Source organism: Zonotrichia leucophrys, chromosome 22, assembly GCF_028769735.1.
Source record: "Zonotrichia leucophrys gambelii isolate GWCS_2022_RI chromosome 22, RI_Zleu_2.0, whole genome shotgun sequence".
NCBI classification, from domain to species: domain Eukaryota; kingdom Metazoa; phylum Chordata; class Aves; order Passeriformes; family Passerellidae; genus Zonotrichia; species Zonotrichia leucophrys.
Genome location: NC_088191.1, coordinates 956,214 through 984,092, shown reverse-complemented (window position 1 = coordinate 984,092; position 27,879 = coordinate 956,214). Strand labels below are relative to the sequence as shown.

The 27,879-nt window shown below is 49.6% G+C and overlaps 1 protein-coding gene across 1 annotated transcript; it reads right to left on the bottom strand.

The window, feature by feature from the left end:
- Positions 1 to 337: 337 nt before the first annotated feature.
- Positions 338 to 27,879, bottom strand: LOC135456836 (tetraspanin-15-like). Its single transcript, XM_064730954.1, has 11 exons — positions 27,866 to 27,879; positions 27,456 to 27,660; positions 25,547 to 25,586; positions 21,700 to 21,885; positions 15,368 to 15,442; positions 13,558 to 13,653; positions 10,435 to 10,548; positions 7,931 to 7,984; positions 6,800 to 6,916; positions 922 to 1,170; positions 338 to 556 (listed from the first exon to the last, which is right to left on the bottom strand). Exons 2-11 carry the CDS (start codon positions 27,590 to 27,592, stop codon positions 338 to 340), a joined length of 1,287 nt encoding a protein of 428 aa, XP_064587024.1. The 5' UTR covers positions 27,593 to 27,660; positions 27,866 to 27,879.

The following is a 27,879-nucleotide window of genomic DNA, read 5'->3' as shown; positions in this document are numbered from 1 at the left end:
TTTTTTCCCATTTTCTCAATGGGGAGCTGAGAGGAAAAACCCCATTTTTTCACACTTTCCCCAACATGAGCTAAGAATAAAAAACCCCAAATTTTCCCCCAATTTTCCCAAAGAAAATCCACAACCTGAGAGGAAAAATCCCATTTTTACCCATTTTCTCAATGGGAGCTGAGAATTAAAAACCCCAATTTTTTTCCTAATTTTCCCAAAGGAAATCCACAAAAATTTCCCATTTCCAAAATATGAAAAATTCCTGTTTTTTTCACCAAGAAAATTCGGGACCTGAGAGGAAAAATCCCATTTTTTTTCCATGTTCTGCTACGAGTCCGAGCGCTCCTCACACTCTGCGGAGGAAGGCGGCGCCTTCATCCAACTCCTCCTCCTCCTCCTCCTCCTCCCAGCCGCCATTCCCGGTGTCCCCGATGCTCCCGGTGTCCCCGCCATTCCAGCTGTTCCCGTTATTCCCGTTATTCCCGTTATTCCCGGTATGTCCCGCCATTCCATGTTTCCCGCCATTCCAGCTGCTCCCGTTATTCCCGTGTCCCCCGTATTCCCGCTGTTCCCGTTATTCCCGTTGTTCCCGTTATTCCCGGTGTCCCTGTCATTCCAGCTGTCCCGCCCATTCCAGCTGTTCCCGTTATTCCTGTTTTGTGTCCCCGTATTCCCGTGTCCCGCCATTCCAGCTGTTCCCGTTATTCCCGGTGTCCCCGCCATTCCAGCTGTTCCCGCCATTCCAGCTGTTCCCGCCATTCCAGCTGCTCCCGTTGTTCCCGTTGTTCCCGCCATTCCAGCTGTTCCCGTTATTCCCGGTGTCCCCGCTATTCCAGTTGTCCCCGCCGCTCCCGGCACTCCCGGTGTCCCAGCCATTCCCGTTATTCCCAGTGCTCCCGTCATTCCCGTTATTCCCAATGCTCCTGGCACTCCCGGTGTCTCCGTTGTTCCCGTCATTCCCGGTGCTCCCGTGTTCCCGTATTCCCGGTCGCTCCCCGGTGCTCCGGTAGCTCCGTAGCCGCCGTAGCCGCCGTCCCGGGGCAGGCACCAGCACCAGCCCGCTCCCGTCAGATCCAGCGGGGCCGCGCCCGGGCCCGGTCCCGAATCCACGAAATGGCAGCGGGAGCGGAGCTCGTTCAGCTGCTGCCAGTGCAGCCGGGCCAGGGCCAGGCCCAGCAGCTGCCACAGAGACACCACAGGGTCAGGGGGGGTCCTAAAAGGGGTCAGGGACACCCCAAAAGGGGACAGGGAGGTCCTAAAGGGGACAGGGACATCTCAAAAGGGTCAGAAATATCCTAAAAGGGTCAGGAACGCCCCAAAAGGGTCAGGGGCATCCAAAGGGGGCAGGCAGGTCCTAAAAGGGGTCAGGGACACCCCAAAAGGGGCAGGGAGGTCCTAAAGGGGTCAGAGATGCCCCAAAAGGGTCAGGGATATCCTCAGGGACACCTCAAAAGGGTCAGAAATATCCTAAAAGGGTCAGGAACGCCCCAAAAGGGTCAGGGATATCCTAAAAGGGGACAGGGACACCCCAAAGGGGTCAGGGATATTCTAAAAGGGACAGACAGATCCTAAAGGGGACAGGGACATCTCAAAAGGGACAGGGAGGCCCTAAAGGGGTCAGAAATATCCTAAAAGGGGTCAGGAACGCCCCAAAAGGGTCAGGGACATCCTAAAAGGGTCAGGGACACCCCAAAGGGGACAGGGGTATCCCAAAGGTATCAAGGATATCCTAAAAGGGGTCAGGGACACCCCAAAGGCATCAGAGAGATCCCTAATGGGATCAGGAACATCCCAAAGGGGTCAGAAATATCCTAAAAGGGGTCAGGGACACCCCAAAAGGGTCAGGGATATCCTAAAAGGGACAGGGACACCCCAAAAGGGTCAGGGACATCCTAAAAGGGGACAGGGAGACCCTAAAGGGGACAGGGGTATCCCAAAGGTGTCAAGGATATCCTAAAAGGGGTCAAGGACACCCCAAAAGGGTCAGGGAGACCCCAAAAGGATCAGGGAGACCCCAAAAGGGTCAGGGATATCCTAAAAGAGGACAGGGATGTCCTAATGGGGTCAGGAATATCCTAAAGGGGTCAGGGATATCCTAAAAGGGTCAGGGACAGCACTGGGAAAGGGGATAATAACGGGATAATAATAATAAGGGGATAATAATGGGATAATTAACAATGGGATCATAATGGGATCATTAACAATGGGATCATAATGGGATTGTGCTGATCCCCACCCCGAGCGAGCCCTTCGCAATTTGCAATCCCATTTCCACGGGTGCCAGCTCGTCCCCATTATGGAACTGTCACAGCCCCCACCAAAATCCCAATCCCGATCCCCCGGAGCCAGGAAAACCCTTTGAATTGCGGGATTTGGGGCAGATTTGGCATTTTTGCCTCGCAGGAGGATTTGTGTGTGAATTCCATGGAAACAGAGCCGGGGCTGGGCTGGGACGGCTGCTGCTCCTGTGCTGAGGAATCCCAGAAAAAATGGGAATAAAACCAACCAAGATCCCAAATCCCAGAAAAAATGGGAATAAAACCAACCAAGGGCCTCCATGGGGATCCCAAATCCCAGAGAAAATGGGGAATAAAACCATCTAAAATCCCAAATCCCAGAGAAAATGGGGAATTCTGGAAGGGAATAAAACCATCCAAAGGTTTTAGCCAGGATCCTGAATTCCAGAGAAAATGGGGAATAAAACCATCCAAGATCCCAAATCCCAGAGAAAATGGGGAATAAAAGGGAATAAAACCATCCAAAGGCTTCAGTCAGGATCCTGAATCCCAGAGAAAATGGGGAATAAAAGGGAATAAAACCATCCAAAGGCTTCAGTCAGGATCCCAAATCCCAGAGAAAATGGGGAATTTTGGAAGGGAATAAAACCATCCAAACCAGATCCCAAATCCCAGAGAAAATGGGGAATTCTGGAAGGGAATAAAACCATCCAAAGGCTTCAGTCAGGATCCCAAATCCCACAGAAAATGGGGAATAAAAGGAAATAAAGCCATCTAAAATCCCAAATCCCAATAAAAACGGGCAATAAAAGGGAATAAAACCAATCCAACCCCTGCTCTGCGTCACGGCCCCGTTCCCGATCCCAAATCCCAAATCCCAAATCCCGCTCCTGTCAGGGTTATGGATGGATCCAATATCGGCTCCGCGCTCACGGCACCGCGGGGAAACCGGAACGGGCTGGAAAAACCAAACCTGGAATGTGAGCTGGGATTGGGATCCTGCAATTGCGGATTTGGGATTCAGGGATGCTCCTGCTCTTCCCGGATGGAATTTCAGCTTTTCCCAAAGTGGGATTTGAGAGCCCAAAGGGGGAAAATCCATGGGAAAGGATTTTGGGTTTATCCAGGGGGTAAAGAGATCCCAGGAGCTTTGGGAATCCATAAAAAATCCAGAAATCCCAAGAGCTATGGGATTTATGGGAATCCATAAAAAATCCATAAATCCCAGGGGCTTTGGGAATCCATAAAAAAATCCAGAAATCCCAAGAGTTATGGGATTTATGGGAATCCATAAAAAATCCATAAATCCCAGGAGCTTTGGGAATCCATAAAAAATCCATAAATCCCAGGAGTTTATGGGAATCCCTAAAAAAATCCATAAATCCCAGGAGCTTTGGGAATCCATAAAAAATCCAGAAATCCCAAGAGCTATGGGATTTATGGGAATTTATAAAAAATGCATAAATCCCAAAAGCTTTGGGAATCCATAAAAAAATCCATAAATCCCAAAAGCTTTGGGAATCCATAAAAAAATCCAGAAATCCCAAGAGTTATGGGATTTATGGGAATCCATAAAAAATCCATAAATCCCAGAAGCTTTGGGAATCCATAAATCCCAGGAGTTTATGGGAATCCCTAAAAAAATCCATAAATCCCAAAAGCTTTGGGAATCCATAAATCCCAGGAGCTTTGGGAATCCATACAAAATCCATAAATCCCAGGAGTTTATGGCAATCCCTAAAAAAAAATTGATAAATCCCAGAAGCTTTGGGAATCCATAAAAAATCCATAAATCCCAAAAGCTTTGGGAATCCATAAAAAAATCCATAAATCCCAGGAGTTTATGGGATTCCATTAATAAAACAAAAAAATCCCTTTTCCGTGGGAATTTGGGAAGATTCCCCAGTTCTGGCTGGATCCTGGAAAGCTGAATTTTCCCAGAGTTTACAAATCCCAAATTGGGGTTTTTTCCCCTCATTTTTTGGCTTTCCATTCCCTAAATTGGGATTTTTGCAGATGGAAATTGGGATTTTTGGGATGGAAAAATCCCAAATCCTCCATTATTCCCCTTTTCCCTCCCCCCGAGCCTGGAGAAGGAACAAATCCCAAATTCATCTTCCCAGGAAACGCTGAACGTTCTCCACCCCCGTCAGCCCGAGATGGAAAACGCCCGGCGGGGAAAATTCCGCGATTTCCACGGAATGGGCTCGTCCATCTCCGGCACCGCGGGGGGGAGGGATGGACAGACGGACAATAACTCACAGGGATGGACAGACGGACAATAACTCACAGGGAGGGATGGACAGAGGGACAATAACTCACAGGGATGGATGGATGGATGGATGGATGGATGGATGGAGGGATGGACAGAGGGACAATAACTCACAGGGAGGGATGGACAGATGGACAATAACTCACAGGGAGGGATGGGACAGACAGACAATAACGCACAGGGAGGGATGGATGGGACAGACGGACAATAACTCACAGGGAGGGATGGATGGATGGATGGGACAGACAGACAATAACTCACAGGGAGGGAGGGATGGGACAGACGGACAATAACTCACAGGGATGGATGGACAGACGGACAATAACTCACAGGGAGGGATGGGACAGACGGACAATAACTCACAGGGATGGATGGATGGATGGATGGACAGACAGACAATAACTCACAGGGATGGATAGACGGACAATAACTCACAGGGATGGATGGACAGACAGACAATAACTCACAGGGATGGACAGACGGACAATAACTCACAGGGATGGATGGGACAGTTGGACAATAACTCACAGGGATGGATGGGACAGACGGACAATAACTCACAGGGAGGGACAGATGGGACAGACGGACAATAACTCACAGGGAGGGATGGATGGGACAGACAGACAATAACTCACAGGGATGGATGGGACAGACAGACAATAACTCACAGGGATGGATGGACAGACGGACAATAACTCACAGGGATGGATGGACAGATGGACAATAACTCACAGGGAGGGATGGATGGATGGATGGATGGATGGATGGATGGATGGATGGATGGATGGATGGATGGATGATGGATGGGACAGACAGACAATAACTCACAGGGAGGGATGGACAGATGGACAATAACTCACAGGGAGGGATGGATGGACAGACGGACAATAACTCACAGGGATGGATGGATGGGACAGACGGACAATAACTCACAGGGATGGATGGACAGACGGACAATAACTCACAGGGAGGGATGGACAGACGGACAATAACTCACAGGAATGGATGGGACAGACGGACAATAACTCACAGGATGAATGGATGGGACAGACGGACAATAACGCACAGGGAGGGATGAATGGATGGATGGATGGATGGATGGATGGATGGATGGATGGATGGATGGATGGATGGCCAGACCCAGCAGCATTCCAGGGATTTGTCCCCAGAATTCCAGGGATTTTTCCCGCAGCATTCCAGGGATTTTTCCCCAGAATTCCAGAGATTTTTCCCGCAGAATTCCAGGGATTTTTGCCCCCACCATTCCCCATTTCCGACACCTCTCCAGCTCCATCAGCATTCCCAATTTTTCCCCCAGCATTCCCCATTAACCACTCCAGACCCATCAGGGCTCCATTCCCGTGGATTTCTCCCCATTAGCATTCCTCATTAGCATTCCTCATTAGCATTCCTCATTAGCATTCCCAATTAGCAGCCCGCTGTTAATGGATGAGGGATGACTTTCCCTGCCCCACCAAAGGATTTTTTTGGGATCCCAAAGGATTTTCCCACATCCAGCAGGGAAAGGAGCCGAGAGCCCCAAAACTGCGGGGTCAGCCCTGATCCCGGGAACTGCAGCCGGGATTGGGAATGGCAGCCGGAATATGGGAATGGGAGCTGGGAATTGAGAATTGAAGTGGGAATTTGGGAATTGGGGCCAGGATTGGGAATGGCAGTGGGAATTTGGGAATTGCAGCTGGGATTTGGGAATTGCAGCTGGGATTTGGGAATTGCAGCTGGGATTTGGGAATTGGAGATGGGATTTGGGAATTGCAGTGGGAATTTGGGAATTGCATCAGGAATTTGGGAATTGCAGCCGGGATTTGGGAATTGCAGCCGAGAATTTGGGAATTTGGGAGTCTGGAAACTCCAACTGGGATTTGGGAATTGCAGCTGGGAATTTGAGAAGTGGAGCGGGAATTTAGGATTTGCAGCTAGGACTGGGGAATGCAGATGGGATTCGGGAATTGGAGCCGGGATTTGGGAATTTGGGAACTTGAGAATTTGGGAATTGCAGCTGGAAATTGGGAATTGAAGCTGGAATTTGGGAATTGGAGCAGGAATTTGGGAATTGGAGCTGGGATTTGGGAATTGCAGTGGGAATTTGGGAATTGCAGCTGGGATTTGGGAATTGGAGCCGGGATTTGGGAACTGCAGCCGGGATTTGGGAATTTGGGAATGTGGGAATTTGGGAATGTGGGATTTGGGAATGTGGGAATGTGGGAATGTGGGAATTTGGGAATGTGGGAATGTGGGATTTTGGGAATGTGGGAATGTGGGAATGTGGGATTGGCGGTACCTGGGGCAGCAGCAGGGAGCAGCCGATGGCCAGCGTGGCCGGGCCGTTGTCCTTGAGCCAGAGCCCCAGGGCGTGGATGCAGCCGCGCACGTGGATGGTGCCCAGCAGCTCCAGGCGCTGCCGGCAGGAGAAGGGGTCACAATTCGGGAATTCTGGGATTTATCCGCAGCTTTCCCGGGAATTTGGGCTCCGGTTGGGGGATTGGGACCCAAATGGCCGCCCCAAGGGAGGGGTTTGGGTGCTGGGGCTGCCAAAGGAGCTGAGCTGGGAACAGATCCCAAATTTGGGGCTCTGGGAGATCCTGGAGCGTCCAATTCCCTCAGCTGGGGCCTGCCCGGGCTGGGAATTCCTGCCAGGAATTCCTGGAAGGGATTCCCACATTTCTGCTGGGAATTCTGCTGGGAATTCCCACATTTCTGCAGGAATTCTGCCACCAGGAATTCTCACATTTCTGCAGAGAATTCTGCCAGGAATTCCCACATTTCTGCAGGGAATTCCCACATTTCTGTAAGGAATTATGCCACCAGGAATTCTCACATTTCTACTGGGAATTTCCAGATTTCTGGCAGGAATTCTGTCACCAGGAATTTCCACATTTCTACTGGGAATTCCCACATTTCTGCAGGGAATTCTGCTGGGAATTCTGGCAGGAATTCCCACATTTCTGCAGGGAATTTCCAGATTTCTGCAGGGAATTTTGCAGGGAATTCTGGCAGGAATTCCCACATTTCTGGCAGGAATTCTGTCACCAGGAATTCCCACATTTCTACTGGGAATTCCCACATTTCTGCAGGGAATTCTGCTGGGAATTCTGGCAGGAATTCCCACATTTCTGCAGGGAATTCTGCCACCAGGAATTCCCACATTTCTGGCAGGAATTCCGCCACCAGGAATTCCCACATTTCTGCCCTTGGGGGATCCCTGGATCCCTCTCCCGCTGGGAAGGGCTGAGGCCGCTCCCAGGTGAGAATCCCAGAGCACCAAAAGTGCCCCAAAATTCCCGGGAAAAGCCCCAAAACGGAGCTGGAAGCTGCTGGGGAAGGGGAATTTGATTTTTGGGGAAGGGGAATTTGATTTTTGGGATTTGGGGGAAGAAAGATCAGAAAATTCCCAAAAATTCCCAAAATTCACCTCCTTGTCCAGGGCGCGGTACCCGCACAGCGTGTTCACCACGGCCCCGGGCGCCTGCGGGGGCGGCACGGGAAGGGTTAACCCGGGATGGGGGCGGGGCCAAGCCGGGATAGGGGCGGGGCTAACCCAGGATAGGGGCGGGGTTAACCCAGGATAGGGGCGGGGTTAACCCGAGACAGGGGCGGGGCTAACCCAGGATAGGGGCGGGGTTGACCCACGACAGGGGCGGGGCTGACCCGGGAAGGGGGCGGGGTTAACCCAGGATAGGGGCAGGGCTAATACGGGACAGGGGCGGGGTTAACCCAGGATAGGGGCGGGGCTGACCCGGGATAGGGGCGGGGTTAACCCGGGATAGGGGCGGGGTTAACCAAGGATAGGGGCGGGGTTAACTCGGGACAAGGGCGGGGTTAACCCAGGATAGGGGCGTGGCTAACCCGGGATAGGGGCGGGGCTAATCAGGGATAGGGGCGGGGTTGACCCACAACAGGGGCGGGGCTGACCCGGGATAGGGGCGGGGCTAACCCAGGATAGGGGCGGGGTTAACCAAGGATAGGGGCGGGGTTAACCCGGGATAGGGGCGGGGTTAACCAAGGATAGGGGCGGGGCTAATCAGGAATAGGCGCGGGGTTGACCCGGGACAGGGGTGGGGCTAACCCGGGATAGGGGCGGGGCTAATCAGGGATGGGGCGGGGTTGACCCGGGATAGGGGCGGGGCTAACCTAGTAGAGGGGCGGGGCTAACCCAGGATGGGGCAGTGTTAACCCAGGATAGGGGCGGGGCTAACCCAGTAGAGGGGCGGGGTTAACCAAGGATAGGGGCGGGGCTAACCCAGGATAGGGGCGGGGCTAACCCAGTAGAGGGGCGGGGCTAACCCGGGATAGGGGCGGGGTTAACCTGGGATAAAGGGGAGGGGTTAACGTGGGAAATCACCAGAAATCCAAAGGAAATTGGGAATTCTGGAGGGAATTTGGGGTGTCCCTGGGGCTGAGGGCAAATCCCAACCCAAACCAGTCCAGGATTCCTGGAGATTCCGTGGATTCACCCTGCAGACCCAGCTCAGGCAATCCTGGAGTGCTTTGGGTGGGAAGGGGCCCTAAATCCCAAAATCCCAAAATCCCAAAATCCCAAAATCCCAAAATCCCAAAATCCCAAAATCCCAAGGCTGCTCCAAGCCCACCTCCAGCATTCCCAAAAAAACCTCCCCAATTTCTCCCCCTCTGGATTAAGGGAATTTTCCCCTCTCCCTTCCCCCTGCTCAGGTTTTATTTTTACCAAATTATCCCAAAAAAACCCCCAAAAAAAGCTCCCTGCAGGAATTCCATCCCCAGGAGCCTCAATCAAGGCCTTGATTAGAGAGCAGCTCAAATCTGCATCTCATTTGCATATCAGCCTAATTAAAGCCCTTCACATTTCCCTGTTTCTCCATTAAGAACAATGAGGGATTGATGAGGAATTTTCCTCGCTGCCTTTTTGGGATTTATCCCAAACTTTCCTGGCCCTGCTTTGGGGTTTTTGGGGATTTTCAGGATCCTGAGGTTTCGTCCTGGGATGGAATCCTGGAGCAGGGCTGGGCTGGATGAAATTCATTTTTAGCAAAATTTTGGGGTTGGAGGAAACCAATTTTTAGCAAAATTTTGTTCTGCAAAATTTTAGAGGGGATTTCCCTGGGAATTTTGGGATTTTTCCCTGCAGTTCTAGGATTTTTCTCCCTGCAATTCTGGAATATTGTCCCTGGAATTTTGGGATTTTTCTCTGGAATTTTGGGATTTTTTTCCCTGGAATTCTGGGATTTTTCTCCCTGCAATTCTGGGATATTTTCCCTTGAATTTTGGGATATTCTCTCTGAAATGTTGGGATTTTTTCCCTGGAATTCTGGGATCTTTTCTCCATGGAACTCTGGGATATTGTCCCTGAAATATTTGGATTTCTCTCTGGAATTTTGGGATATTTTTTCCCCTGTCATTCTGGGATATTTTTTCCCTTGAATTTTGAGATTTCCCCCAGGAATTTTGGGATTTTTTTTCCCCTGAAATTTTGGGATTTTTTTCCCTGAAATTCTGGGATTTTTTCCCTGGAATTTTGGGATTTTTTCTCTGGAATTCTGGGATATTTTCTCCATGGAACTCTGTGATATTGTCCCTGAAATATTTGGATTTCTCCCAGGAATTTTGGGATTTTTTTTTTCCCTGGCATTCTGGGATATTTTTTCCCTTGAATTTTGAGATTTCCCCCAGGAATTTTGGGATTTTTTTCCCTGAAATTTTGGGATTTTTTCCCTGGAATTTTGGGATTTTTTCCCTGAAATTTTGGGATTTTTTCCCCTGGAATTTTGGGATTTTTTTCCCCTGGATTTCTGGGATATTTCCCCAGGAATTTTGGGATATTTTCCCTGAAATTCTGGGATTTTTCCCCTGAAATTTTGGGATTTTTTCCCCTGGATTTCTGGGATATTTCCCCAGGAATTTTGGGATTTTTCCCAGGATTTTGGGCCGTTCCCCACTCACCCCTCGGACGCAGCACGAGTGGGGCACCCCGCAGGCCAGGGCCCCGCTGCCGTTGCACCGGTGGTACTGGTTCACTTCCCAATCCCGGAATTCATCCCCTCCACAGCAGGAAAACTGCAGGGAAACACAGGGAAAACTCAGGGAAAACTCAGGGAAAACACAGGAAAACCACAGGAAAATCACAGGGAAAATGCAGAGCTGGAAACCCCAAAATTCCAGGGAAAACTGCAGGAAAACTGCAGGAAAAACACTGGGAAAACTGCAGGGAAATCACAGGGAAAACACAGGGAAAACAGAGCTGGGAACCCAAAATTCCAGGGGAAAAGGGAAAACACAGAGCTGAAAAACCCAAATTCCGGGAAATTGCAGGAAAAACCAGGAAAACAAGAGCTGGGAACCCAAAATTCCAGGGAAAACTGCAGGAAAAACACAGGAAAAACACAGGGAAAACAAAGAGCTGGGAATCCCAAAATTCCAGGGAAAACTGCAGGGAAAACACGGGAAAAAGGCAGAGCTGGAAACCCCAAAATTCCAGGAAAAAAACAGGGAAAACACAGGGAAAACTGCAGGAAAACACAGAGCTGGGAACCCCAAAATTCCAGGAAAAACACAGGAAAAACACAGGGAGATCAAAGAGCTGGGAACCCCAAAATTCCAGGGAAAACTGCAGGAAAAACACAGGGAAAACACAGAGCTGGGAATCCCAAAATTCCAGGGGAAAAGGGAAAACTGCAGGAAAAACACAGGGAAAACAAAGAGCTGGGAACCCCAAAATTCCAGGTACTGGTTCACTTCCCAGTCCCGGAATTCATCCCCTCCACAGCAGGAAAACTGCAGGGAAAACACAGGGAAAACACAGGGAAAACACAGGGAAAAAACAGGGAAAATGCAGAGCTGGAAACCCCAAAATTCCAGGAAAAACACAGGAAAAACAAAGAGCTGGGAATCCAAAATTCCAGGGAAAACACAGGAAAACTCAGGAAAAACACAGGAAAATCATAGGGAAAACACAGAGCTGGAAACCCAAAATTCCAGGAAAATTCCAGGAAAATCACAGGGAAATCACAGGAAAATCACAGAGCTGGGAACCCCAAAATTCCAGGGAAATTGCAGGAAAACCACAGGGAAAACAAAGAGCTGAAAAACTCCAAAATTCCAGGAAAAAAACAGGGAAAACACAGGGAAAACACCAGGAAAACACAGAGCTGGGAACCCCAAAATTCCAGGGGAAAAGGGAAAACTGCAGGAAAAACAAGGAAAAACAAAGAGCTGGAACCCCAAATTCCAGGAAAAACACAGGGAAAAACACAGGGAAAACAAAGAGCTGAAAAACTCCAAAATTCCAGGAAAAAAACAGGGAAAACACAGAGCTGGGAACCCCAAAATTCCAGGGAAAAGGGGAGCGATTCCCACTCCAAAGGGATTTGGGGTTGGGATTTTGGGGGCCAATCCCTCCCTGGCAAGGGCCCGGATGGAATTCCCAGGGAATTTTTCCAGCCCTGGAAATTCCTTAAAAATCCTGGAAAAACGATTGGGAGAACAGGGAATTATCATTAATTGGGATCATGATTAATTGGGATGATGGAATTCCCAGGGAATTTTTGGATCCTTTGGAAGCGTCCAAGGCCAGGCTGGAAAAACCTGGGATGAGGGAATTTTAGGATTCCGATCCCATTCCCCTTCCCAATTTTCCCTGCTCCCAGGGAAGTTTCAGAGTACAAAAAAGGGAATTTTTCCCATTTATCCCCCATTTCTGAGGGGCTCAGCTCCATCCCCATTTCCACGCTTTAATTCCAGGTGACAAATCCCATTTTTCCCCAGGCAGGGATGGATTTGGGGGCTCTCGGCCACCCCACAAATCCCTCCGGGATTTCTCTTCCTGTCAGGATAAATTGGGATCAAATCCTGCAGCTCCAAAGGGGAAAAAATTCAAATTAAAAAAATCTCTTTGTTTCCTGCAGCAAAGATTAAAAAAATTCCAATCAAAGTCACCCCGAATCCTCCACGGAATAAAAATGAGCCTGGGCTGGGTTTGGCCATTTTTTAAGTGCTAAAATCATCCAGGAGAAGATTTTGGGAGAGGTTTTTCCCTCTGCTCCCATTTTCCAAGGAAAATCCTGAAAATCCAGGGGAAAGCCCTGAAAATGCAGGGGAAAATCCAGGGGGAAAAATCCTGAAATCCATGAGGAAAAAAATCCTGAAAATCCAGGGAATTTCAGGGAAATCCAGGGGCAAATCCTGAAAATCCAGGGGGAAAATCCAGGGGGAAAAAGCCTAAAAATCCAGGAGAAAATTCAGGGGAAAATTCAGAGGAAAAATCCTGAAAATCCAGGAGAAAATCCTGAAAATCCAGGGGAAAACCCTGAAAATCCAGGGGGAAAATCCAGGGGAAAAAATCCTGAAAATCCAGGAGGAAAAATCCTGAAAATCAGGGGAAAACCTGAAAATACAGAGGAAAATCCTGAAAATCCAGGGGGAAAAATCCTGAAAATCCAGAGGGAAAATCCTGAAACTCCAGGGGGAAAATCCAGGGGAAAACTCTGGAAAATCCAGGGGGAAAATCCTGAAAATCCAGGAGAAAATCCAGGGGAAAATTCAGAGGAAAAATCCTGAAAATCCAGGAGAAAATCCTGAAAATCCAGGGGAAAACTCCGGAAAATCCAAGGGGAAAAATCCTGAAAATCCAGGGGGAAAAATCCTGAAACTCCAGGGGGAAAAATCCTGAAAATCCAGGGGAAAAATCCTGAAAATCCAGGAGGAAAAATCCTGAAACTCCAGGGGGAAAATCCTGAAAATCCAGGGGAAAATCCAGGGGAAAACTCTGGAAAATCCAGGGGAAAATCCTGAAAATCCAGGGGGAAAAATCCTGAAAATCCAGGGGGAAAATCCTGAAAATCCAGGGGGAAAATCCAGGGGAAAATCCTGAAACTCCAGGGGGAAATTCAGGGGAAAAATCCTGAAAATTCAGGGGAAAATCGTGAAAATCTAGGGGGAAAATCCTGAAAATCCAGGGGGAAAACTCTGAAAATTCAGGGAATTTCGGGGGAAAATCCTGCAAATCCAGGGGAAATGGGGCACGGGATCGCGAATTCCTTGGGAAATTTCCCCTTTTCCCACCCAAACCTTTTCCTGCACAAAATCCAGGATATTTTTGAAGTCCAGGTCGTCGTAGTAGTGCCGGATTCCCTCCTGGATGTTGGAGTGGAAAACCTCGTTCATCTGGGTGGAGAAACACAAAAATCGGGAAAATCCACGGAAAACACAAAATTCCACCTTTTCCACACCAGAGCAGGGATTTGCCCCATCCCAAGGGGATTTTTTGGGATAAAATCCACAATTTTGGAGCGGTTTGGATCCGTTCCTGCCTCATCCAACCCAAGGAATTTTTATCTGCCGGATTTTTGCTGTTCCTCATTTGCATATCAACAAAGCTGATTTGCATATCGAAATTAATTCCTGGTCGTGGTTGATTTCACCTGAAATCCAATTAATTCTGGGATTGGGGGTTTGATGAAGATCCGTTGTTCCAGAGGGGGATTTGTGCTTCCCACAATTCCCCCTTTATCTGGCCTTTAATTCACTTTTGATATCATCCCGATTAATTAAAATTGATTTTAAATTAATTTCACTTTAAAACTCCTGCTGCATCCCAGAGTTCCATCCCGAGGAATTGCAATTCCAGTTTTGGGAGCGACAATTCCATGGTCAGGAATAAAAAATTCAGTTTTCAGGAGTGACAATTCCATTTTGGGGAATAGCAATGGAATTTTTGGGAATAGCCATTCTGGTTTTTTGGGAATAACAAACCAAATTTTTGGGAATTTTTGGGAATAACCATTCAATTTTTGGGGGTAACCATTCCATTTTTGGGAATAAGCATTCTGGTTTTTTTGGGAATGACAATGAAGTTTTTGGGAATAACCATTCAAGTTTTGGGAAGAACAATGGAATTTTTGGGAATAACCATTCCATTTTTGGGAATAACCATTCTGTTTTTTGGGAATGACAATGGAATTTTTGGGAATAATGATTCAATTTTTGGGACTGACCATCCCATTTTTGGGAATGACGATCCTGTTTTCAGGAATGACAATTCCATGGTCAAGAATTTAAAAAAATTCCATTTTTTGGGGAATGACCATCCTGGTTTTGGGAATAACCATCCCATTTTTGGGAATAACAATGGAATTTTTGGAAATGACCATCCCATTTTTGGGAATAACCATTCTGTTTTCAGGAATGACAATTCTGGTTTTGGGGACTGACAGTGGAATTTTTGGGAATAACCATCCCATTTCTGGATGGAATGGAATTTTGAGAATGACCATCCATTTTTTGGGAATAACCATCCCATTTCTGGAATCCAGGGAAGAATCTGAAAATCGGGGAAAGCCTGAAAATCCAGAGGGATCCATTTTTGGGTATGACAATGGAATTTCTGGTAATGACCATTCAATTTTTGAGAATGACCATCCCATTTTTGGGAATGACCATCCCATTTTTGGGAATGACCATCCCATTTCTGGGAATGACCATTCTGTTTTTTGGGACTGACAGTGGAATTTTTAGGAATAACCATCCCATTTTTTGGGATTAACCATCCCATTTCTGGGAATGACAATGGAATTTTTGAGAATGACCATCCCATTTCTGGGAATGACCATCCCATTTTTGGGGATGACCATCCCATTTTTTGGGAATAAACATTCCATTTTTGGGAATGACCATCCCATTTCAGGAATAACCATCCCATTTTTGGGAATGACCATCCCATTTTTTGGGAATAAACATTCCATTTTGGTAATGACCATCCCATTTTTGGGAATAACCATCCCATTTTTGGGAATAATACATTCCATTTCTGGTAATGACCATCCCATTTTCGGGAACGCCGATGGAATTCCCGGGATTCCCGGCCGTGTCCGTGTCCCACCTTGCTCTCGAAGACGATCTGCACCAGGATGAGCAGCAGCTCCGTCAGGAAGATCAGCAGCAGCACCCAGAAGAACTGCGGGAGGAGAGGACACCGGGAAATGAGGAATTCGCCACCGGAATTCCCGATTTTCCTGGAATTCTGGCGGAAATTCCACCTCGGTGTCCCCCGGGTGTCACCGTCCAGCCCAGAGAGGGGATGGGGAAGGGAGATTGGGAAGGATCAGGAAAAAATGGGAAGGAATCAGGAAGGGACTGGGAAAGAATCAGGAAGGATTGGGAAGGACCAGGAAAAATTGGGAAGGAATCAGGAAGGGGATTGGGAAGGGAACAGGAAATATTAAGAAGGATCAGGAAGGGATTGGGAAGGAATCGGGAAGGACCAAGAAGGGACTGGGAAGGAATCAGGAAGGATTGGGAAGGGAATGGGAAATATTAGGAAGGATCGGGAAGGGAGATTGGGAAGGATCAGGAATAATTGGGAAGGGAAAAGGAAGGGAACAGGAAATATTAGGAAGGACCAGGAAGGATCAGGAAGGGATTGGGAAGGAAGATTGGGAAGGATCAGGAATTATTGGGAAGGAATCAGAAAACATTAGGAAGGATCAGGAAATATTAGGAAGGATCGGGAAGGGATTAGGAAGGATCAGGAAGGGATTGGGAACGGATCAGGAAATATTAGGAAGGATCGGGAAGGGATTGGGAAGGATCAGGAAAAATTGGGAAAGAATCAGGAAGGAGATTGGGAAGGGAACAGGAAATATTAGGAAGGATCAGGAAGGGATTGGGAAGGGAGATTGGGAAGGGATTGGGAAGGATCAGGAAAAAAGGGAATGGGAAATATTAGGAAGGATCAGGAAGGGTTGGGAAGGATCAGAAGGGATTGGGAAGGGAATGGGAAATATTAGGAAGGATCAGGAAGGGAGATTGGGAAGGGATTTGGGAAGGGATTGGGAAGGACCAGGAAAGGATTGGGAAGGAATCAGGAAGGATCAGGAAAAATTGGGAAGGATCAGGAAAAATTGGAAGGAATCAGGAAATATTAAGAAGGATCAGGAAGGATTGGGAAGGGATTGGGAAGGAATCAGGAAAAATTGGGAAGGGAATGGAAAAATTGGGAAGGATCAGGAAGGATTGGGATGGGAATGGGAAATATTAGGAAGGATCAGGAAGGGTTTGGGAAGGATCAGGAAGGGTCGGGAAGGGACCGGGACGGAGCCCGAGGCTCCGAACAAATCCCGGATTTCTCGGAGGAGCCTCCCCAGGGAATCTCCCCCGGCCCCGCGCGCTGACTCAGGCGGAGCCGCTCGATCCCGATCCAATTAACGCGGCCGCTAACGAGCTCATCCATCCCCATGGCCGCGGCAGCCTCGGAAGGGAGGGAGCCCTCTGGGAGCGGCTCCTTAATGAGCTCCGGGCTCCGGTTCCTGCCCAGCCACCCCCGAACCCGCACGGGCCGGCCGGGACAGCGGATCTGGGAATGCTGGGAATGCTGGGAATGCTGGTGCTGCGGGGCAACCTGGGGTGAATTCTGTGATTGGGGTGAATTCCTGTGTTTGGGGTGAATTCTGTGTTTGGGGTGAATTCCTGTGATTGGGGTGAATTCCTGTGTTTGGGGTGAATTCTGTGATTGGGGTGAATTCCTGTGTTTGGGGTGAATTCCTGTCCCTCTGGGGTAAATCTGGGGTGAATTCTGTGTTTGGGGTGAATTCCTGTCCCTCCAGGGCAAATTTGGGGTGAATTTCTGTGTTTGGGGTGAATTCCTGTCCCTCCGGGGCAAATTTGGGGTGAATTCTGTGTTTGGGGTGAATTCCTGTGTTTGGGGTGAATTCCTGTCCCTCTGGGGCAAATCTGGGGTGAATTCCTGTCCCTCTGGGGCAAATTTGGGGTGAATTCCTGTCCCTCTGGGGCAAATTTGGGGTGAATTCCCATGTTTGGGGTGAATTTCTGTGTTTGGGGTGAATTCCTGTCCCTCTGGGGCAAATTTGGGGTGAATTCCTGTGTTTGGGGTGAATTCCTGTCCCTCCGGAGCCCCAATCCCGTGGGTTTGGGTTGGGATTTCCAGGCCATCGATCCCGGGGGTTTGGGGCCGTTGGGACCGGGATGTTCCCAGTGGATGCTGTGGAGATGGACGGAGCTGCCAGCGGCACCGAGCGGGCACAAATCAGCGGAATTCCAGTGGGAATTGCACAAAACGGGCACAAATCAGCGGAATTCCAGCGGGAATTGCACAGAGCAGGCACAAATCAGCCAAAATTCCATGGGAATTGCACAGAGCGGCACAAATCAGTGGAATTCGGTGGGAATTGCACAGAACAGGCACAAATCAGCGGAATTCCGGTGGGAATTGCACAGAGCAGGCACAAATCAGCCAAAATTCCATTGGGAATTGCACAGAGCGGGCACAAATCAGCCAAAATTCCATTGGGAATTGCACAGAGCGGGCACAAATCAGCCAAAATTCCATTGGGAATTGCACAGAGCAGGCACAAATCAGCCAAAATTCCAGTGGGAATTGCACAGAGCAGGCACAAATCAGCCAAAATTCCAGTGGGAATTGCACAAAACGGGCACAAATCAGCGGAATTCCAGCGGGAATTGCACAGAGCAGGCACAAATCAGCGGAATTCCATTGGGAATTGCACAGAGCAGGCATAAATCAGCGGAATTCCATTGGGAATTGCACAGAGCGGGCACAAATCAGCGGAATTCCGGTGGGAATTGCACAGAGCAGGCAGAAATCAGCGGAATTCCATTGGGAATTGCACAAATCCAGGGAGAAACCAGGGGAGAAACCAGCCCGGCTCCTTTGGAACAGCAACCCCAGATCGTTTAAAACCCAAATCCAGGCTTTAAAAAAATCCCAAATCCTTTAAACCCCAAATCTGGGTTTAAACACCAATCCCAGATCGTTTAAAACCCAAATCCAGGTATAAACAAAATTCCGGTTTAAACCCAAATCCAGGTTTAAACCCAAATCCAGGTTTAAGCACAACCCTGGATCCTTTCAAACAAGATTCCCAATCCTTTTAAACACAAATCCAGCTTTAAACACCATCCCAGATCTTTTTAGATGCAAATTCTGATCCTTTTAAACACGGACCTGGATCCTTTTAAATCCAATCCCAGATCCTTTTAAATCCAATCCCAGATCCTTTTAAATCCAATCCCAGATCCTTTTAAAGATGATCCCAAATCCTTTAAAATCCAAATCCCAGATCCTTTAAAATTCAAATCCCAGACCCTTTAAATCACAAATCCCAATTCCTTTTAAATCCAAATCCCAGATCCTTTTAAATCCAATCCCAGATCCTTTTAAGGACAAATTCTGGGTCCTTTTAAAAACCATCCCGGACCCTTTAAAACCCAAATCTGGATCCTTTCAAACCCAATTTCCCCGATTTTCCATAAAAATCCCCAAAGCTGCAGCTGCCGGGCCCAGCTGGGCCCCAAGAGCTCCTCCAGGGCCTCTCTCCCTGATTTCCTTTTGTTCTGGGAATTCTCCTGGAAGGGCCAATTCCCATCCTCTGATTGCTCCTTCCTGCCCTCGGCAATTCCCGACAATTCCCGACAATTCCCGGCAATTCCCGGCAATTCCCGACAATTCCCGACAATTCCCGGCAATTCCCGGCAATTCCCGGCAATTCCCGGCAATTCCCGGCAATTCCCGACAACTCCCGACAATTCCCGACAATTCCCGACAATTCCCAGCAATTCCCGACAATTTCTGACAACTCCCGACAATTTCCGGCAATTCCCGACAATTCCCGGCAATTCCCGACAATTCCCGACAACTCCCGACAATTCCCAGCAATTCCCGGCAATTCCCAGCAATTCCCGACAATTCCCGGCAATTCCCGGCAATTCCCGGCAATTCCCGGCAATTCCCGACAATTCCCGACAATTCCCGGCAATTCCCGGCAATTCCCGACAACTCCCGGCAATTCCCGGCAATTCCCGACAATTCCCGGCAATTCCCGGCAATTCCCGACAATTCCCGGCAATTCCCGACAATTCCCGACAATTCCCGACAATTCCCAGCAATTCCCGACAATTCCCGGCAATTCCCGGCAATTCCCGGCAATTCCCGGCCTTTTGGGAGGGTTGGGCACGGAGGGGGAGGCGCTGCTGCTGGGAACTGGATTTTCTGGGAATTGGATTTTCCTGGGAATTGGATTTTCCTGGGAATTCTATTTTCTGGGAATTCTATTTTCTGGGAATTGGATTTTCTGGGAACTGGATTTTCTGGGAATTGCATTTTTCTGGGAATTGGATTTTCCTGGGAATTCTATTTTCTGGGAATTGGATTTCCTGGGAATTGGGTTTTCCTGGGAATTGGATTTTCCTGGGAATTCTATTTTCTTGGGAATTGGATTTTGTGGGAATTCTATTTTCCTGGGAATTGGATTTTCCTGGGAATTCTATTTTCTGGGAATTCTATTTTCTGGGAATTGGATTTTCTGGGAATTGGATTTTCCTGGGAATTCTATTTTCTTAGGAATTGGATTTTCTGGGAATTCTATTTTCTGGGAATTGGATTTTCTGGGAATTGGATTTTCCTGGGAATTCTATTTTCTTGGGAATTGGCACCCCGGGATGGACCTCGGGAGGGAAAACACTGTGGAATTCCCTCCATGGATCCCCAAATCCATGGAGATGACCCCAAATCCATGGAATTCCATGCAGATCACCCCGCAATTCATGGGATTCCATGGAGATGACCCCAAATCCATGGAATTCCATGGAGATGACCCCAAATCCATGGAGATGACCCCAGACCCATGGGATTCCATGGAGATGACCCCGAAGTCCATGGAGATGACCCCACAATCCATGGGATTCCATAGAGACTACCCCAGACCCAAGGAGATGACCCCGCAATCCGTGGAATTCCATGGAGATGACCCCAAGTCCATGGAGATGACCCCGAATCCATGGAATTCCACGGATGTGCCCCCGGATCCATGGAGATGACCCCGAAGTCCATGGAGATGACCCCAGACCCATGGAATTCCATAGAGATGACCCCGGACCCATGGGATTCCACGGATGTGACCCCAAATCCATGGAATTCCACGGACGTGCCCCTGGATCCATGGAGATGACCCTGAATCCATGGCAATGACCCCAAACCCATGGAGGTGACCCCGCAATCCATGGGATTCCATAGAGATAACCCCAAATCCATGAAGATGACCCCAAATCCATGGAATTCCATGGATGTGACCCCAGAATCCATGGATATGATGCCGGACCCATGGGATTCCATAGAGATGACCCCAAATCCATGGAATTCCACGGACGTACCCCCGGATCCATGGAGATGACCCCAAATCCATGGAGATCACCCCGCAATCCACGTAATTCCATAGAGATGACCCCCAATCCATGGAGGTGACCCCGAACCCATGGAGATGACCCTGAATCCATGGAATTCCATGGAGATGACCTCGCAATCCATGGAATTCAATAGAGACAACCCCAAATCCATGGAATTCCATGGAGATGACCCTGCAATCCATGGAATTCCACGGATGTGCCCCTGGATCCATGGCGATGACCCCAAATCCATGGGATTCCATGGAGATGACCCCAAATCCATGGAGGTGACCCTGAATCCATGGAAATGACCCCAGACCCATGGAATTCCCTGAATCCATGGAATTCCATGGACGTGCCCCCAGATCCATGGAGATGATCCCAGATCCATGGAGATGACCCTGAATCCATGGAGATGACCCCAGACCCATGGAATTCAATAGAGACAACCCCAGACCCATGGAATTCCATAGAGATGACCCCAAATCCATGGAATTCCACGGACGTGCCCCCGGATCCATGGAGGTGACCCCAAATTCATGGAGATGACCCCGCAATCCATGGAATTCCATGGAGATGACCCCAAATCCATGGAGATGACCCCAGATCCATGGAATTCCATGGAGATGACCCCAAGTCCATGGAGATGACCCCGCAATCCATGGAATTCCATGGAGATGACCCCAGACCCATGGAATTCCATAGAGACTACCCCAGACCCAAGGAGATGACCCCGCAATCCGTGGAATTCCATGGAGATGACCCCAAGTCCATGGAGATGACCCTGCAATCCATGGAATTCCACGGATGTGCCCCTGGATCCATGGTGTTGACCCCACAATCCATGGAATTCCATGGAGATGACCCCAAATCCATAGAGATGACCCCGGACCCATGGAATTCCATGGAGATGACCCCAAATCCATAGAGATGACCCCGAATCCATGGAATTCCACGGACGTTCCCCCCGGATCCCCCCGTACCCCGGCAATCCCGCGGCCGTTGCTCACCCACCGTGCGGAGCAGGGCGCGGTTGTCGCGCAGGGCGCCCACCAGGCCCAGCAGGGACACGAGGGACACGAGGGAGCCCAGCGCCAGCAGCAGCACGGCCGGAGCCAGGAAAATGCCATCGAGCGTGCGGAGCCGCTGCCGCTCGGCCTCCGCGTACGCGCCCAGCGCCAGCAGCAGCAGCCCCAGCAGCTGTGGGGGAACTGGAATTAGGCTGGGATTTATGGGATTTATGGGGTTTTTGGGTTTTTGGGGTTTTTGGGGTTTTTGGGGTTTTTGGGAAAATGCCATCAGGTGTGTGGTGCTGCTGCCGCTCGGCCTCCGCGTACGTGCCCAGCACCAGCAGCTGCGGGGGAAACTGGGAATTACTCTGGGATTTATGGGATTTACGGGGTTTTTGGGGTTTTTGGGGTTTGGGGTTTTCAGGGTTTTTGGGGTTTTTGGGAAAATGCCCTTGAGCGTGCGGTGCCGCCTCCGCGTACGCGCCCAGCACCAGCAGCTGTGGGGGAAATTGGGAATTAGTCTGGGATTTATGGGATTTATGGGATTTATGGGATTTATGGGGGTTTTTGGGGTTTTTGGGAAGATCCCCTTGAGCATGTGGTGCCGCCTCCGCGTACGCGCCCAGCGCCAGCAGCAGCAGCCCCAGCAGCTGCGGGGAAATTGGAATTAGTCTGGGATTTATGGGATTTATGGGGGTTTTGGGGTTTTCAGGGTTTTTGGGGTTTTCGGGGTTTTCAGCGTTTTTGGGATTTTAATGCCATCGAGCGTGCGGTGCCGCCTCCGCGTACGCGCCCAGCGCCAGCAGCTGTGGGGGAAATTGGGAATTAGTCTGGGATTTATGGGATTTATGGGGGTTTTTTGGGTTTTAGGGGTTTGGGGTTTTCAGGGTTTTTGGGGTTTTTAGGGGTTTGGGGTTTTCAGACTTTTCAAGGGGGTTTTGGGGTTTTTGGGGTTTTTAGGAAAATCCCCTCGAGCGTGCGGAGCCGCCTCCGCGTACGCGCCCAGCGCCAGCAGCTGTGGGGGAAATTGGGAATTAGTCTGGGATTTATGGGATTTATGGGATTTATGGGGGTTTTTGGGGTTTTTGGGAAGATCCCCTTGAGCATGTGGTGCCGCCTCCGCGTACGCGCCCAGCGCCAGCAGCTGTGGGGGAAATTGGGAATTAGTCTGGGATTTATGGGATTTATGGGATTTATGGGGTTTTTGGGGTTTTTAGGAAGATCCCCTTGAGCGTGCGTAGGCACCTCCGTGTACGCACCCAGCGCCAGCAGCAGCAGCCCCAGCAGCTGTGGGGAAATTGGGAATTAGTCTGGGATTTATGGGATTTATGGGGTTTATGGGGTTTTGGGGTTTTCAGGGGTTTTTGGGGTTTTCAGGGTTTTTCAGGGTTTTTAGGGGTTTTGGAGGTTTTTAGGGTTTTTAGGGTTTTTCCAGGGTTTTCGGGATTTCCAGGGTTTTGGAGGTTTTTGGGGTTTCCAGGGTTTTTAGGGTTTTCAAGGTTTTTAGGGGTTTTTGGGATTCCCAGAGGTTTGGGGGTTTTCAGGGTTTTTCAGGGTTTTGGGGGGGTTTTGAGATTTCCAGGTTTTTTGGGGGTTTTTGGGATTTTCAAGATTTTTGGGGTTTTCAGGGTTTTTCAGGGTTTTGGGGGTTTTCAGGGTTTTTCAGGGTTTTGGGGGGTTTTGAGATTTCCAGGGTTTTGGGGGTTTTCAGGATTTTTCAGGGTTTTGGGGGGGGTTTTGAGATTTCCAGGGTTTTTGGGGGTTTTCAAGGTTTTTAGGAGGTTTTGAGATTTCCAGGGTTTTGGGGGTTTTGGGGGGTTTTTGGAGGTTTTTGGGATTTCCAGGGGTTTTGGAGGTTTTTAGGGTTTTTCAGATCCATGGAATTCCCTCCCCAGGATTCCCAAACCATGGAGGTGACTCCAAATCCATGGAATTCAGGATTTTTGGGGTTTTCAGGATTATCGGGGTCAGTTCAAACACCCGCTCTCCATTTTGTGGGAAAAGAACCTGTCCAGCAATTAATTGGGCAGTAATTATGCAAATGAGGCCGGAATTAGGTCAGGCTGAAAGACTCCAGAATTCCTGTCTGGGATCATGGAGGTGGGAGGGGTTAAACCATCCAAAATGGGGTTTTTGGGGTTGTTTTCCCATTTTTTGGGGTTGTTTTCCCGTTTTTTGGGTTGTTTTCCCATTTTTTGGGGTTGTTTTCCTGTTTTTTGGGGTTGTTTTCCCGTTTTTTTTGGGGTTGTTTTCCCGTTTTTTTGGGGTTGTTTTCCCATTTTTTGGGGTTGTTTTCCCGGTTTTTTTGGGGTTGTTTTCCCATTTTTTTGGGGTTGTTTTCCCGTTTTTTGGGTTGTTTTCCCGTTTTTTCGGGAAAGCTCCTCCCTGTTGGATTCCCCATGGAGCTCTCCCAAAATTCCCCCAAAAATCCGGGAATTGTCCCAGGGTTCATCCAAAATTCCCAGAGTGGAACTGGGAGGAAAATCCCAAAAACCTCCGGGAAACCCCAAACTGGGTGGGATTGGCTCCTTAGGTACCCAAATATTGGGGTTTTTCCATGGATTTGTTTGGAATATTGCACAAATCCCACCCAAAACTCCACCCTGAGCCAGAAATGTGGGAAAAAATCCGGAATTTTTGGGATTTCTGGGAATGCCACAGAGCTCTGGCCCCTCAGAGCCTGGAAAATCTGGGAGATAATCCCAAAAAAATTCCAAATTTTGGTGATTTTTTTAACCGTGGCCGAGCTCATTCACGGGTCAAAAATCAATAAAAACCGGAATTAAAACCATTTCCGGGCACCTGCCGAGGAATTTTTTGTGCTCACACCTGAAAAATCGGCCCCACCCTGAGGTTATTTAACCCTGGGGAGGAAATATTTGGAAATAAAGTCGGAATGACCCAAAATAAACCCCCAAAAGGGCGGAATTCCGCGTTTTCCCCTCCCTTCCTCCCGCAGGTGTTTGTGGATCCCAGGGAAATCCCGCCCCGAGCAGAGTCCAGCGTTTCAAAACCGCCTGAAATTCAATTTATTTGCATTTATTTGGGGATTTTCCCACGGTAAATTTTGAAATTTTTTTTAGGTTTTTTCTGTCCATGGGACTGGTGGCCACAAAGGAATCACGGGGGAGGATGAGGGGGGAGAAAACCCCAAAACCGGCGGGTTCACCCCAAAATCGCCCTAAATTGCCCAGTTTGGGGTGGTCCAGGGGGTTCGGAGGCACCGCGGGTTCTCCTGAAGGATTTGGGGTCTGGGAAGGGGAAATTGGGACACGGAAAAGTGAAAGGGGATGGGAAAGGTAATTTTGTGTGTTGGGAAAAATGGGGAAAAACGCTGGGAAATATGGGGAAATGGGGGAAAAATGGGAGGAAAAATGGGGAAATAATGGGGGAAAAATGGGGGAAAATGGGGAAAAATGGGGGAAATGGGGAAAAAGGGGAAAAAGGGGGGAAAATGGGGGGAAAATGCAGAAAAATTGGGGGGAAAAAGGGGGGAAAAATGGGGGGAAAATGGGGAAAAATGGGGAAAATAATGGGGAAAAACGGGGGAAAATGGGAAAAAAAGGGGAAATAATGGGGAAAATAGGGGGGAAAATGGGGAAAAATGGGAAAAAATGGGGAAATAATGGGGGAAAAATGGGGAAATAATGGAAATAATGGGGAAATAATGGGAAATAATGGGGGAAAAATGGGGAAATAATGGGGGAAAAATGGGGAAATAATGGGGAAAATGGGAAAAAAAGGGGGAAATAATGGGGAAATAAAGGGGAAAAATGGGGAAATAATGGGGAAATAATGGGGGGAAATGGGGAAATAATGGGGAAAATGGGGAAAAAAGGGAAAGGACGTACCGAGAAGAGCGTGGCGTAGGCGGAGAGCGCGAATTTGATGCTGTAGTAATAGAGATTGGACTCGCGGCAGGACCGGCCCATGCCCGGCTCGTCCCGGCGGGATCGGGAACCCCCGGGATCGGGAACCTCCGGAGGGGATCGGGAACCTCCGGGATCGGGAACCTCCGGGATCGGGAACCTCCGGGGGGATCGGGAACTCTGGGGGATCGGGAACCTCCGGATCGGGAACCTCGGGATCGGGAACCTCCGGGATCGGGAACCTCCGGGGGGATCGGGAACCTCCGGAGGGGATCGGGAACCTCCGGGAGAATCGGGAACCTCCGAAGGGGATCGGGAAGCTCCGGAGGGGATCGGGAACCCCGGGTGGGGATCGGGAACCCCCGGGATCGGGAACCCCTGGGGGGATCGGGAACCTCCGGGATCGGGAACCTCCGGGGGGATCGGGAGGCTCCGGGAGATCGGGAACCCCGCGGATCGGGAAGTCGGGATCGGGAACCTCCGGGGGGATCGGGAACCTCCGGCAGGATCGGGAACCCCGGCGGTCGGGAACCCGGATCGGGAACCTCCGGGATCGGGAACCTCCGGTCGGAACCCGGGACGGGAACCCGGGATCGGAACCTCCGGATCGGGAACCCGGATCGGGAACCTCCGGGATCGGGAACCTCCGGCTGTCGGAGGGGATCGAGAACCCCCGGCGGGATCGAAGCCGGAAAATCGGAACCTCGGAGAATCGGGAAGCTCCGAGGGATCGGGAACTCGTGATCGGGGAAGCTCCGGGACGGGAAGCTCCGGGGAACGGAACTCCGGAGAACCGGAAGCTGCGGCTGCTCCCGGCTCGCCCCGGCCGCGGTTCCTGCGGGCGATTCGAACCCGGGGCCGTTTCCGCCCGCAGCGCCGAGCGCGGCCGCGTTAACCCTTTGGAGGCCGCGTTAACCCTTTGGAGGCCGCGGGAAGGGATTTTCCAGCAGGGGTAATAATAATATATAAAATAAATAAATAATCCCGGAGAAACCGGGGAGGAACCGCCCGCGCTGCCGAGGCGGCTGCAGCCGCGCAGGGACCTGGAATTGCTTTGGGTTCTCGAGGATTTTCAGCTTTTTATTCCCTGGGATTTTGATTTTCTTTCTCTTTTTTTTCTTTTTTTTTTTTTTTTTTTTACCTCATTTTTGATCCTTCCACCCCTTTGTTTGATTTTTTTTATTTTAATTTGCCTTGACCTTGGCAGTTTTTCATCCTTTTCAGCTCCTTGGATTTTGATTTTTTTTTTAATTTTCCTTGAATTTTGGATTTTTAGATCCCGCACAAATTTTGGTTGTTTTTTTTTTTTTTTTCTTTTTTGGATCCACCTCAAATTTCCCATTCCCACATTCCCAGTTCCCATTCCTGGATCCCATTCCCAGTTCCCATTCCCATTCCCATTCCCAGTTCCCAGTTCCCATTCCTGGATCCCATTCCCAGTTCCCAGTTCCCATTTCCCATTCCCGGTTCCCATTCCTGGATCCCATTCCCAGTTCCCATTTCCCATTTCCCATTCCCATTTCCCATTCCCACATTCCCAGTTCCCATTCCTGGATCCCATTCCCGCATTCCCAGTTCCCATTTCCAGCTCCCATTCCCGCATTCCCATTCCCACATTCCCTGCTCCCATTCCCGCATTCCCATTCCCTCAATCTCTGCTCCCATTCCCAGGTTTTTAGGGAATTCTGCCATCAGCATCATTCCCGGTTCCCCCCGGGATGGAGCGGGAGCAGCGCCCGGCCCTGCCCCTTTCAATGGGAACCCCGACAATTCATTAATTAATTCATTAATTAATTCATTCATTAATTCCCGCCTGGAATAAACCCCGGGATCGCTGCGGCAGCGAGGAATCCCAGCGGCTCCTCCCGGCCCCAATCCCTGCGGGATTTACCTGGGAGCGGCTCCTGTGCCCGAACTCGCGGGGTTCGGGATCATCCCCGGGCACAGCGGATCCCGAGGGAGGAGCGGAATTCCCGGGGGCACCGGGGGGCGCTCCTGGCACCATTCCCGCAGAATTCCTGGCACCATTCCCGGCTGGAGCAGCAGCAGCAGCGCCGGGATGGATCTGGCACACCAACCCTGGATACCAACCCGGGCTGCGGGAAGGGATCTCGGATTAATTCAATTAATTAGGGATATGAAGAAATTTCAGGGAGAGGAAATTGCAGGGAGAGGGAATTGCAGGGACAGGGATTTTCCAGCCCGTTTTGGGGGGGAGCTGAGAAGGTTCGCGATAAATAAAGATAAAACCAATCAATAATCGATAAAATCATCGATAAAACCCCGCAGCTTTGCTGTTACCGGGGATCTTCCAA

Coding starts and splice junctions, on each gene's coding strand:
- LOC135456836 (XM_064730954.1), bottom strand. CDS start 27,592: ATGGTGCCAGGAATTCTGCGGGAATGGTGCCAGGAGCGCCCCCCGGTG. Junction 25,587..27,455: donor GGCACAGGAGCCGCTCCCAG/GTAAATCCCGCA, acceptor CTATTACTACAG/CATCAAATTCGCGCTCTCCG. Junction 10,549..13,557: donor TGGATTTTGTGCAGGAAAAG/GTTTGGGTGGGA, acceptor GTTTCCCTGCAG/TTTTCCTGCTGTGGAGGGGA.